The sequence below is a fragment of the Protopterus annectens genome, chromosome 12.part0 (assembly GCF_019279795.1).
Source record: "Protopterus annectens isolate FY-2018-M chromosome 12.part0, PAN1.0, whole genome shotgun sequence".
Classification (NCBI taxonomy): Eukaryota; Metazoa; Chordata; order Ceratodontiformes; family Protopteridae; genus Protopterus; species Protopterus annectens.
The window spans coordinates 1281437629-1281452542 of NC_056746.1; the positions used below are offsets into that span (position 1 = coordinate 1281437629).

The window sequence follows — 14914 nt, forward strand, 5'->3', positions numbered from 1 at the left end:
TTTTTAGCCTTAGTGTGTGACACTATGACCTGTTCCCTGCTGATAGTTGGGGGGATTATGCTGGAAGGGATTTCACAAAAGGTGGTGGGGAGTGTGGAGGGTAAAGTTTGGGCTAAATTTTTTGGCCAGCAGATTCTCTATGTTACTCTACTCGCCAATGGTAGTACTATTTACTACCAGTTCAGCACACTGTTGCATTTTACCGCTGAGGTTTCTAACATAGCTGTAGAAGGCCTTGTAGTCATCTTTAGCCTGAAAATCTATCTTGACCTCATAATTGGCCTTGTTGTATTTAATTAGTCCTCTTAGTTTCCTGTTTAGTTTTATTAGTTAGCTCTTTATTTATTTATTATTTATTTATTTATTTTGAAGTTTGTTTGCAGGATGATCCATTGGGCCGAAAGAGCCCATTTTAAATGGAGTCCTGGGGAGAAAAGCTCCACAGATACAAAGTATAAAGATAAAAATAACAGGTTGTTATAGTACAAGAAGTGTACATGTAAACAAAGCATTTGAAGATACAATTTAGAAGATAAAATAAATTATATAACAATTAGTAAAAGTTTACATATATATAGTTCGTGTCATTGCACAATAGAAGTTAAGTCTGTTACAAAAAGTAGGTATATAAAAGTCAATTGTTGTCTTGTCATATGAGACTTTTTTACTTTGGCCATGACTTTTTTCCTTTTGTTATACATCCTGTTAAGATTAGGATTCCACTAGTGTGGTTTGTTTTTGAGGTTTGTTTTGGGCTTTCCTGTGGTAGCTACAGCAGTCTCTATGCAGCTATATGCATGTTTGTACAGTGTTTCTGTGAATAATTCTGCCTAGGCTATTGTGAACTCTGGGTTGAGCAGGATACTGAATCTTGACAAATTGTTGCTTAATAGGATGTAGTTTGCTTTGGAATAGTTTCTAAGTTAGTTCTAACCATAATAAGTTTTGCTGTTTGTTTTCTAAGATGATTTTTATTAGAAATGAGACAAGCTTTGTAATCTGAAAACACAATGAAAAAACTTAAAACCGAAAATAATAAAACCAACAATGAAACTGTAAACTGGTTCATTCAAAAAGAAAACTGAGCACTTTCTTCTTTACATTTAAAAAAGATTTCGTCAGAGTGAATTCTGGTGAAACCTAATGCATTATATACACACAACTCACCAGTGGGGGCACAGTGATGTAATTAATTGGTTAATCATGTTAAATCAGATTAAATCACTGCACTCTTAAGACCACAGTAAAAACAGGGAAACAAGATATGCAAACCCAAACAGCAAGCAGGTCAGTTCACTAAGATGCTAAACATATTGCAGTATAAAAAAAGTATAAAAATGTGTAAAATATATATATAAATAAGATTTATAAATTGCATATTTAATATATACATGGATAAATATGAATACAATGATTAAGCAGCCCTCATCTAGAAATGGAAACAGAGTCATTTCACCATGGTGAGACTGAGGCATTGAGCCTCAATTACCAAACTAGCTCCTTCAGCTCAAGCAAAGTCTCATTGTCTCCCCCAAATGGAACAATCATCACCCCGTCAACAGCAAAAAAGTAAACTTTCAATAACTGTGACAGACAGTAGTATGCCTAAAGAGGGCGTTGTTTTTTCTTTTTCCTGATATCAAAATGCTCAGGTATTTTATCTTTCATCTTTCTGATAGTTTTACCTACATAATTTGGATTACAAGAATTACATCATCAAACTAAATAGATTATGTGGGTAGTATTACAATTAACCTTCCCTGGACATGGTATGGGTCTCTCAAAATTGTGGACCACTGTACAGGAACCTACATGAATATATCTATACCACTTACAAAATCTGCATGTCTGCATATTGTTGTGTGTCAGAGATACCCTCCCTGAACCAAACGCCAAAATGGTTCTGATGTTTCTACCTTCTGAGAAGACAATAAGGTAGTACCAAAGCATTTTTAACCTTGTCTGTAAATAAAATGTCCCAATACAACCTAATGATGTTAGTGTATAGGTGTGTTGGTATTGAGAGGGATAACAAAAACTGGTGCAGTCATGTTGACTGAAACATTTTGTCCTTGTGCAATGTCAGTTGTGTTCTCATTAACTGTCAGTGTATCATACTGCTTGATGACATTGCTGATACGATTAGTATTTATATTAAGAATTGGGGCAGAATGGTCATTTTGATGTCGCTTCCCTTCAGCCTTAATATCCCTTAACAATTGGATAGGATAACCCCTGTCTAGAAACAAGAATATCAAGTAATGCAGCTCTTTGTCAAAGTTAGTGTCGTCAGATATAAGTCGGGACAGTCTAGCCATCTGTCCCTTGACAATGGACTTTTTTTGATACAGGGGATGACAACTGTCAAAATGGAGGTAGGTGTTAGTGAAGGTCTCTTTTCTATAAATTGTAAATGAATAACAATCCTTGACCATGTTTTACCCAATAAAATGTCCAGATAATTAATGCTGTCACTACTAGTAGGATAAGTGAAATTTACAAATGATGTAGAATCCTGCCACAACTCAAAAAAAATGTTTCCCATTGGCTTAAACTACCTTTCCAGAAGATTCTGTACTTACATGTAACTGATGCATTTAATCATTTCAGGTTTTCAACTTGGTATAGAGGCCGTTAAGAAAATGATACAGAATATGAACCCTCCAGTCTTCACTGGCCAAGTTGGTCCAATAAAATTCACCATTTCAGGGTAAGACATTTATTCCTAACTATTGCAATCATTAAAAATCTAACTAAGACATTGTGTTATACTGTTGGCAGGTAACTCATATAATCAAATTTTGCATGAAACATTTAGAAGATGAAGCACATGAGCCAAAAGAAGTGAATGCATGATAGCAAAAATGTATTAACTAAGATGGGTATAGCCGAGCATACACCATATGAGCCGTGATGTATAGATTCATTTTTAAGGGTCAACATTTTGCCTAGCTCAAGAACATGTGAATACAAAATGAAATTAAGATGGAAGAGGAAAGCTAGAAAAAATATGCAAAAGTCAAGAGTGATACATGCTTTGTATAACTGAAGCCTATCTAACTGAAGCTTTCTAACTTAATAATTTTAGAATATGTGTTGAATCTTTATTTCTATTTTTGGATATACTGTATATATATATATATATATATATATATATATATATATATATATATATATATATATATATATATATATATATATATATATATATACACACACACACACATATATATATATATATATATATATATATATATATATACACACACACACACACACACACACACACACACACACACACACACACACACACACACACACACACACACACACACACCATAGAAAAACAGGCAGTTATGCTACTCCTCAAATTAGGGTGAGGGGAGAAGTCTGACAGACCAGAAGATGGAGTACATTTCCCAAAAATACTGGCTATACTCCTATGGGATAAGGTTCAAAAATTGTGCTTTTTAAGGTAAATGAAAAGGTAGCACAGTGACTAATTGCATACTTCCAAGACCATGATAATTAGTTTGTGTTCTGGAACACTTTGAAGGTAAATAGCTTAACAGAAAGTAACTTGTCAATAGTTTTCTGGGGAAAAAGTACTTTGTGGATCCTATTAAGTCTTTATAGCAGGACAAAGCTTACAAGTTAAAATGGTTCACCTACTTTTATATTTAAAATTCAGTGCTCATGAACAGGAAATATGGAGGATACTGAGTGGCTTCATTTGCTGAAAAATATGACCACTATACTACCGTCGCTGTGGAACAGAGTCTATAACCACATAAAACAAAGTTCAAACCTATCTATTTACAAGCACAACTTAGATCTATGGATAAGTAACAGAAAATTTACTACAGGACTGCCCCATGTACGACTTATGGTCAGAGACATCCCCTAAATGCTTTATCTCATGGATGGGTTGCCCCAAATTATCTATGGTATGATCCCAGTTATTCTCATTAGGGGTAATATGTAATTATCAATCATAGGATGGGTAAGGCCAATCTCTAACCAAATGGGATGAGTTAACTTGAGCACAAAAAGGGAAATCGGCTAGGCTTAAAATGACCCACAAGGGCAGCTAGCCCAGTGCTTACCTATGAACCTATAATAGCTATACAACAATCACACCATCCAATAATTATGTATGTCTGCACATAGTGCTGGATATGTTTAGGAAAGCTTTTATTTCTTTTTAAGATTAGTGAAGATGAAGTATGTAAAACTGAGTTAAAGACAGTGTAGGAAGTAGATGGATATTTTTTTTATCTGAACTAGATTAGTGAGATTTTTATTATTTATTTATTTTTATTTTTTTTGAAGTTTTGACTGCTGGAGACATAGCTTATTCAATAGGACCCTGATTCTGACTGTTAGAGAGTTCTGGCTAAATTATGAAGCATGTTTTTCCAGTCATGCAAGACAAAATTACCTCTTCTTCTGGAATGATGAGCTTGACCATAGGATGCGAAGAAGTGCACTGTTGTTAATTAAAAGTAAATGTAATAAGACTGATGCCAAACTTATAATAAAGAAGTATTATTTTAAAGATAATGCTCCAAACTACTTTTGTACTTACCGCTGATGAGCATACAAATTTCTTCAAAGGTATTTTGTATATTTCTCCATCTATTTCAACCTGTTTGAATATTCAGAGTAAGACACCTGTTCTAGAAATAATTTCATCATCCAAGATGATTGCAACCTGAATTAGATGGGACCCAATAATAGGCAACAAAAGAAGTGCCTAACACCAAATAACCTTGTTCAACCCATCGTTCATCCTACCACACCAACCTTTTACCAGGATTGGCATCTTACTACATTGAGTAATTATGAATGTCTCATGCAAATTCTGTGCACCATTTATCTCACCAAAATAGTGATGGACCAGTTTCTGGTGGACTCTTTATGGTCGTTCAAAAAACATAAAGTAAAGCTAGTATATATCATGTGCATATCATTTCCAGAAAAGAAGAAAGCTGCTTTCTATATAGAGCTTAGCTGTATCAACTTGGATGTGTTATATAACAAAAATAAATAAAAAAAAATGTGGATGGTCACAGAAATGTCAGATAAGCTTATCTCTAATACTTTCAGAAAAGTGAAAGGTGACAAATGTCTTTGGCTAACTTTGCAGTAAGAGTAAAGTGCAAGACAATGCCTTGCACCACTGGAAAATGGATACCATGAACTTACTTAATCCTAAAGAAAAAAGCTGTGTTTTCCAAGCAATGCTGCTAATGTTGTATTTATAAGGAATAAACAAAGGTTTCTAGGCAATATCCTGAAAGTTTTGTGGAAGTCATTGTAGGATTTAACAGGATATACCATTAGTATTAGTTAATGCAATGGCAAGTACCCAGCTCAGATGCTATTTAATAAAACTATGGACCACCTGATGATATGATTCCTTGTCTAACATTCTTTCACGCAGTCCATTGCCCGCTTAGTCTGAACAGTCAGGATACTATGACTTGTTCATAAAAACCTTTTTACTTTAAGGGTATTTCTTCAAGAGAAGTCCAGAAGTCCATACAGTACTAGACAAACTTCAAAAGTCGACCACAACTAATTATATACCCCATTACCTGTATGTCTTAAAAATTTCAAGCCAGCAGTAGCCAGCCTGTTGGCCTTCATCTTTAAATTTGCATTCTCTAATGGAAATTTACACCCCTCATTTAAACAAGTGGTTATCTCACCAAATGCCAATATCCATTTTCTATCACCTTGTAAGTACTTTATCACACTGTAAATCCCTGCCCTATTACCAAGCTGTAAAGTACACAGAGATCCAGGCACCAGTTATGTCTGTTAATTTCTGATGAGTCTCATTTTGTCAGGCTGCTATATTTTTTTATTTTTGTTTTTAGTTTACAACTAATAAGCATCTACAGCTAGTGGATAGATTAATAATTTTGAGGAGTTCTGCCTGTATTTATGAGCAGCAGTTCATTAACAGATTTACAGTAAGCTGCAGTTTTGGAAAACAAAGTAAGAAGTCAGCAAAAAGAAGTGTAAAGAGGGGGCATAGCCAGGCTGCTGACAGGTTGACAGCACTTTTTCTCAGTTCTCTTATCTAAGTTATACCTCTGACAAAAAATAAAAAAAAATAAGACTCCTAAACTTCTTAAACCTAACCAGTAACTTCTGCTACAGTCTTTGGAAGTCTATATTGGATTAATTTGTTTAAAGTATATGATTTTTCTGTCAAATTTCAAGCAGAAAGGGCTCAGATTTCTTCACAGAATGAGTTATCAAAAGAACACTTCATAGAACGAGACAATGAAGAAGGAATTATAAACTTTATTATCTGCCATGCAGGATTTATCTTTGAAGTTTGACAAAATGGACAAAAACCTTGACTCTTTTAAAGAAAAATGTACAAAACAAATGGAGCAGTTACAAGAATTAATAATGCAACATAAGACTCAGATTGCTGATATAGAAGAATAATTAAATGATATGGAAGGCAGACTCATGGAACAAGAACATCAGCTTGAGTCTCTCTCAAAACAAAATACTTTTCTAACAAAAAAATTAGATGATCTAGAAAAGAGGTCAAGGAGAAACAACTTGCATATTTATGGACTATCGGAAAAGACTGAAGGAGACAATATAGTAAATTTCCTCACATCCTGGCTTCCAAATGTTCTGAATTTACTTGAGTCTTTTTCTTATGGAATTGAAAGAGCCCATATGTCACTGGCAGTTCCTTCATCTTCCAGCAAAGCAAATAAAAGTCCAAGATCAATAATAGCAAGATTTATATCTTCTCAGGAGAAGAAACTGGTGTTAAAAACTGTGTGGTCAAACTCTCCTGTCAAATGCCAAGATAATATAATAAGATTTGACAATGATTACTTATCAGAGGTAAACTCTAAAATAAAGGAATGTTTACCTTTAGTAAAATAGTTGAAGAAGAGATATTTCATTTACTGTTTTCTGCAAGACTTAAAATCTTTTTCTCAGATACAACAAAGTCTTTTAACAACTTGGATGCAGCTGTGTCTTTTTAACATCTAACAAAACTTTAAATCAAATAGAAGAAGTGGATTGGACTGGTTTTATCCTAAAACGCCAAGCAGAGAGAGGAATGAATGGAAAAAGCAGACCAAAAGAATAGACTAAATGACAAGTGACTTTTAAATGATTATTTTACATATTTTCCTTTTATATCACACACAAATTATCTAAAGGAAACAACACTTTATTCAGATGATAAACTCTAAAAGAAAATGCTTACTTTTAATAAAAGAATTGAAGACGAGACAGTTCAAGGTTCATTTACTGTTTTCTTTGAGACTTAAATCTTTTTCTCGGATGGAACAAAGTCTTTTCACACCTTGAATGCAGTTGTGCCTTTTATAACATCTATCAAAACTTTAAATCAAACACAAGAAATGGATTGGACTGGTTTTACACTAAAATGCCAAATAGAGAGGAATGAATAGAAAAAAGCAGTCAAAAAGAAGTGACTAAAAGATAAGTAACTGTTAAATAATTATTTTACATATTTTTTCCTTTATACCACACAATTATCTAAAGGGAACCGCACTTTATCCAGATGGCAAATCTACTAAGTTCCCTAAAATTATAACAAAATAATGCCTTTTAACTAAAAGACTACAATCCCAAAAGGAAAAAAAGGGAAAACATTTTATTCTTATTTATTAACTTTCTATTTTACTAATTCAACAGCTTGGTAATGCTTGAAAAAATCTGCATAAAACTAATATCTCTCAAAGCATAGTAAAAACAATAGCATAATACATGAAACAAAACAAATGCTCCATCTGCTTATACCTTTTATTAGAGTGTTTTAGTGTCATAGTCTCAGACAAGTTTCTTTCAAAAAAGAAAGGGAAAAAAGAAGCTTAAAGAAAATGAAAACCTTTAAGTAACACATCATACTGCATGTTTTTCTGTGTAGTGTAGGCATAGAGAGTTATTTACAGCTTAAAAAGCACTTAAATGAACATTTAAAATGTTTATTTGAACATACAGTTTAGATATAGATTTCTAAGTTCTAAACTTTAAGAAACAGAAGACACGTGCCTTGTTTAAATGTCTTTGAATGTTTCATGACTTAACTGGTTTAAGGATTAGAACATGCCTAAACAGGAAAAGAAATGTTTTTTTCTTTCTTTTTTATATGGAATGAATAAGGCTTATTACAGTTAAAATAAAAGTTATCCCAGGTAAATGTAAACTTGATTTTAACTCCAGGGAACACTTAATATGAAATAAGCATATGTGACAGTAGGAATGCTTTATATAAGCACATTTGTAACACTGGTATTGAATGCTCTTAAAGTATTTAGTTTTGGAATTATTGAATGTAGGAGCCAGAGGAGGTGATATTAAAACAAAAACAGAATGTGCAGAAGTTAAATAGATGTTAATTTTACAATCTGACAAAGAGAAATGATTAAATACACACATATTTTTAAAACCCTTGCTTAGGTCAGGTGACTTGGCCTGGTGATTCTGAACTTTCCTGACTGTATTTAAGCATTGCTTGTTAGTTTGTTTTTAGACCTGATGAAGCACATTTGTTGTGAAAGCGCTTATCTGTTATATACTTTTTATTGTTTTTATTTTTTTAGATTAAACAAGTATTTTAGATTAAATACGCTTTTTTATACAGTGCTGTGTTAGCTGGTTCTTTTGTTTTTTTTTAGATTAAACAAGTATTTTAGATTAAATACGCTTTTTTATACAGTGCTGTGTTAGCTGGTTCTTTTGTTTTTTTTAGATTAAACAAGTATTTTAGATTAAATACGCTTTTTTATACAGTGCTGTGTTAGCTGGTTCTTTTGTTTTTTTTTAGATTAAACAAGTATTTTAGATTAAATACGCTTTTATACAGTGCTGTGTTAGCTGGTTCTTTTGTTTTTTAGATTAAACAAGTATTTTAGATTAAATACGCTTTTATACAGTGCTGTGTTAGCTGGTTCTTTTGTTTTTTTTAGATTAAACAAGTATTTTAGATTAAATACGCTTTTTTATACAGTGCTGTGTTAGCTGGTTCTTTTGTTTTTTTTAGATTAAACAAGTATTTTAGATTAAATACGCTTTTTTATACAGTGCTGTGTTAGCTGGTTCTTTTTTTTTTTTAGATTAAACAAGTATTTTAGATTAAATTCGCTTTTTTATAAAGTGCTGTGTTAGCTGGTTCTTTTGTTTTTTTTTAGATTAAACAAGTATTTTAGATTAAATTCACTTTTTTATACAGTGCTGTGTTAGCTGGTTCTTTTGTTTTTTTTAGATTAAACAAGTATTTTAGATTTTTTATACAGTGCTGTGTTAGCTGGTTCTTTTGTTTTTTTTTAGATTAAACAAGTATTTTAGATTAAATACGCTTTTTTATACAGTGCTGTGTTAGCTGGTTCTTTTGTTTTTTTTAGATTAAACAAGTATTTTAGATTAAATACGCTTTTTTATACAGTGCTGTGTTAGCTGGTTCTTTTGTTTTTTTTAGATTAAACAAGTATTTTAGATTAAATACGCTTTTTTATACAGTGCTGTGTTAGCTGGTTCTTTTGTTTTTTTTAGATTAAACAAGTATTTTAGATTAAATACGCTTTTTTATACAGTGTTGTGTTAGCTGGTTCTTTTGTTTTACTTGCTGCTTTTGAATTTGTTGTTGAACCAGCTTTTACCTGCTTGGTTTGATCCTGTTTCCTGGTTTCCTCATCTTCCTGCTGAGTGGGACATGGCTGAAGGAGGGTAATTGAGCTTGATTACAACCCTAGTGGAGGTGTGGATGTGGCTATTGCTGACGGTCTGGGAGGAGTGTTACAGGGCAGTGGTAATCCATTACTTTTCTCTAATATTGGAGATGTTGTTTTGGAACCAGAGCACTCTAGTGCTGAGTCTCAGGAGTTTAAGGACATTTTCAGAGGTTACATCCCTCACTGCTGAGAGAATGGCAGACACTAAACCTTGAACTTAGCTTTAATTATATTAAGATTCTGCTAAGATTCTTTCAACTGACTGAGTCTTCCATTCTTTATGATATTAGGAAAGCAACTGATAAAATTAACTACTTTTATGTCTCAGCATCCTGCAAGCATAAGGTTGATGACCTATTTGTTGATACTGGTTAGTATGAGATATGCCTACAAGAGTTCAAAAGGAAGAAACTGTCCAGGGATATGGCAGATTTTCGGGATGGCCATTTTTTTATGGCTGAAGTCAGATAAATGTTCAACACCAGCTTCACATTCATCAGGAGGTGTTTTGAATGGTAAGGACTCTAATTCTGTTTATTTGACCAAAAGAGTTGATGAAGTGTTACAGGTTGATGGTATAGAGTCTGACAATGAACCCTTTAATGGGAAGGAAACTGCCCTTGTCTCCAAGTCTGACAGTCCGACTGGTTCTGTATCGTACTCAGATATTAATCTACATCATCAGACCATGTCCACTGGAGCAAGTGAGACTGCAACATCTAAGAAGGTCCTGAGTCATGATACCCAGGACATATTGCAATCCAGAGAATTTGGTTCTGCTAGTTCGAATACACAGTTTGCTGCCACCCCTTTTTTACACCTACAACTACCCAAAATGGTGAAAATTAACAGAAAAGAGGGGAGAGGGTGCTTACATAGTTGGAACAGATTTGGTCGAAAGAGACCACAGGTGTCAGAGTAACTGGAACTAGGGCCAGCTGTAAAGAGCAAGATTCCATGGGCCTAGTGGTTAATATATCATCCTTGACTCTGAGTAATGAACAGCATGAGGTACTCAACAAGGGTCTTTCTTTTATTCCTGCGAGAGGCTCATCCTTACATGAGGTCCTCACTGACTTAAGACTGTTTGTTCATAGAATCTTGCTTGGGATTCTTTATGGTAATAATGCTTATGAGCATACTGGCTTTAGGAAGCCTAGCCAGTTTGTTCCAATCAACTCTCCTTTGACCGAGGCATTCTAAAAGCTATGAGAATGTGACATTTATGAGTTCATGAGACAGAAACATCACAGGATGTTTCATAACCTTACTGACATTCTGTTTAAAGCACTTTTTGAGTTGATCTGAAATAAGTGTGTCTATGTGCACCCTGCAGATAAAGGTGGTACCATCGTGCTTATGGATACTACTAAATACCTTGAAAGTATGTATTTAATGCTAAATGATGCTGATACTTATACTGAATGCCATAAAAGTGACATTGCTAAGGTTATTCCAAATGTACATAATAGCATTCATGAACTGTTAATGGCAGGTGTAGTAAGCAGAGATTTGTATGATTACTTTTATGGTTGAATTTCAAATTATTCCAATACTTATGGCCTTCCTAAGATTCATAAGTGTCTAAGTAACCCACCCATGAGACCCATTGTCTCAGGCTGTGAGTGAGTGACTGAACCTTTGTCGATCTATGTTGAAAAGCAGTTATGCCCTGTTATTGATAAGACAAATACTGTACTTAGAGACACTAAGCACTTTTTGATGCAACTGTTTGATTGGTCTTGCAGAAATAGCATGAATGATGTTATGTTGGTTACCATGGATGTACTACCCCTTTTACCATAATTCCTAATGAGGTAGGAATAGACTTTGTTAGGCTGTTTTTGTCTAAGAACTCTGATTATTCCACAGGTCATATACACCTGATATGGTCATTGCTTGACATTATACTTAGTAATAATGTCTTCATGTTTCATGACAGCTATTACCATCAGAAGGTTGGGGTGGTTATGGGCACCATGTGTGCAAACAGCTATGCCAACATAGTGCTCACATATTGGGAGTCTAGACAGTAGTAATTTATTTTTCCAGTACACCCCACATTATGTACATTTAGTGGATTATGTGTTCTTTGTATGGACTGTCTCAGTAGAGACCTAAATTAGTTTGTGGACTATTTACATCAGACCACTGATTTTTTAAAGTTCACATTTAAGCATTCCCAAACCTTGATAGATTTTTCTTGATGTTTGTGTCTTGAATAACCCTTATGTTTTTGATACTCAGCTCTGTAGTAAACCATGCAAGAAAGTTAACACACTGCACTACCAGAGTATGCACCCTAAGTATGTAAAGTGTAATGTGCTGAAAAGCAATTTTCTAGACATGCAAGAATAAATAAAAATTATGAGAATATGCTTTCCTCTTTTGATACCCTGAGTGAGGACTTTTGCTCTAGGGGGTACTCTGAATATGAGGTAGGGATGGCACGTCATGAGGTTCTGTCACATAGAAATGATTCAGCTAGACCCTATTTTTCTAACTATAGTGTTGACAATCTGGTAATACAGAATAATAGCAGAAATGATTTTAGAATGTGTGTTACCTATTCAAATGACATTCAAACTATCTGTGACATCATTAGGAAGTGCTGGCATATTTTGACTACTGATGCCAGATGCAGGGACTTCTTTGGTGAAGTTCCACACTTTTGCTATAAGAATAATAGTTCCATTAAGAACCTGCTGTGCTACAAACCTCTAGTTAGCAACAGGCCCTGTATTTCAGTTAGGAAAGGGACACATTTATGGAGATTATGTAACATGTGTAAGTACATTCAAACTGATGATACCATTTTTACATTCTGTTACTGGACGTACTTTTAAATTAAATTTCTATGCTGACTGCACTAGTAGAAACCTGGTCTATTTGGCTGTTTGTGATCAGTATGGATGCTACTATGTTGGTAAGATGAATTGAATGTTGAAGAATCGTATCAGGGAACACTTATATGAAATAAGCAAATGTGAGAGTAGGAATGCTTTATATAAACATATTTGTAACACTGGTATCGAACACTCTTTTAAGTTTTTAGTTTTGGAATTATTTAATGTAGGAACCTGAGGAGGTGATATTAAAACAAAAAACAGAATGGTTCGAAGTTAAATGGATGTTAATTTTACAATCTGACAAAGGGAAATATTAAATGAGCATATACCTTTAAAACCCCTTGCTGAAGTCATGTGACTTGACCAGGTGATTTTGAACTTTCCTGACTGTATTTAAGTATTGCTTGTTAGTTTGTTTTTAGAACTGATGAAGCACATTTGGTGTTAAAGCGCTCATCTGTTATATGCGTTTTACTGTTTTTATTTTTTAGATTAAACACGGTTTTTAGATTAATTAAGTTTTTTATACAGTGCTGTGCTAGCTGTTTTATTATTTTTTTTTGTTTTACTTGTTGATTTTAACTACACAGACATGTTTGGGCTTTATAAACCGTCATTCAGAAGGAGGGAAAGCTCTCAAGCACTCCTCGAGCACTGGGCATGTTTAGAAGTACACAAATTGCTTACCTACTTGTTTCTCAGCTTCCTGGAAAGGTCGCAAGCTGAAAAGCTTATTTTCTTGTTCCCAAGATTTTATTTCCATTATTAGCATCTTTAGAAGCTGAAAATCTTTTTGCAACCATGCGAGTGCTTGAAAATGAAAGTAAAAGTCTCAGGCATGATGTAAGCATTCAGGTTAAAGGTTAACAATGAGCTGTTTGAATTTCTCAGCTTCCTAAAAGGATATTTACCTAATAACACACAAAACTTTACAATTTGAATATGAGTAAAAGTAATGAGAGATTTACTGACAAACAATTTAGTGAACTTATAAAACAGACAGTGTATTTGATTTTAATGCAATTAGACAGGAAATTGTTGTAATTAGATCATATATAATAAAGAGCTTAATGTGAGGCAGACTGTGCTACTACACAATATAATAACAGCAGCTTCACTGGGTTTAACTAGAGTGATGGAACCTTGTTATGTAGTTTTATATATCTGAATTGTTTTGCTGATTAATTAGATTAATCTGAATGACAAATATTAATCCGTTCTTATCAAAAGGAGTTTCACTAATGGACAACTACTGTATATTATAAACAAACACAAAAAGTCATTGTAACTTGCATTATTTTAATATCAAATTAATATGCTTAATATAGCAATATGGTTATGTTAAATATTTTTTCTTGGATTTAAAATCAAATTTTATGAAAAATGTCTTATATGAATAGCATACAAGACATAGCAAGTTTATTTCTGTTAGACAAAACGTATAGATAATTGGGTTGAGAAATGATTCTTGAAGGGGTCATTATAGGGAACACTTGAATGACTAGTCTATTCAAAACTGGGGTTTGTTTCCCCATAGGAAGGTTAGTTTGTTTTTTGTCTCAGTCTTTCAGGTTTGATTATTTAATTCTTTTTTATTGGGTGTTTATGAGTTCTAACTACTTTGCTACATTAAATGAAAATAAGTCATTCTTTTTAGTTTAATAGATGTGCTTATTAGTTAAAATATATGCCCATGTCTAGGAGTTTGAGTTGTAATAATTTAACTATGACATGTATTTCCATTAATGTAAATGGTCTAAATAATAATTGTAAAAGGGAAAGTCTCTTAAAATATTTGAAGATGTTTAATGCACAGATTTTATTGTAAGAAACACACCTTATACAAGAAGACATAAAATGAACACAAATAACTATACAGTTTTAGTAAGATCGCACTATAAACAAAACAAGAAAGGAGTAGCAATCATATGGAAAAACTCAATCTTAATGCCAAAAACTTTAAATACATATTATGAAAAAAACAGGGATGTTCTGTTTAGTAACAATATCCATAAATGGGAAGATATAAACTCTAGTAAACATTTATTGGATACCTGGATTAGGTGTCAAAGTTGCCAAGGTGCATTTAGAAGACATTCTACACCATGTTAAAGGGGGAAATAATCATAGCAGGAAACTTTAATTGCATAATGAATGATGAGGACACCAATGCTAGAAACACACAAACAAAAACAGCAATTTCTAAGGTGCTCTCTGATTTTACTGAAACTTTTAATATTGTAGACATTAATGAATATGCTGTTCCTTATACATTATTCTTTACACATTACTCTCATTGACATGACACACATTCAA

At 33.3% G+C, this 14914-nt stretch overlaps 1 protein-coding gene across 2 annotated transcripts in view; it reads left to right on the top strand.

Moving 5' to 3' along the window:
• LOC122817132 (bactericidal permeability-increasing protein-like) overlaps positions 1 to 14914 on the top strand; it is a 286884-nt gene that overhangs the window by 27312 nt on the left and 244658 nt on the right. For both annotated transcript variants that reach the window (XM_044090323.1, XM_044090324.1), the window contains exon 3: positions 2611 to 2710. In XM_044090323.1, the coding sequence (XP_043946258.1) occupies positions 2611 to 2710 (100 nt within the window). The remainder of the gene's footprint in view (positions 1 to 2610; positions 2711 to 14914) is intronic.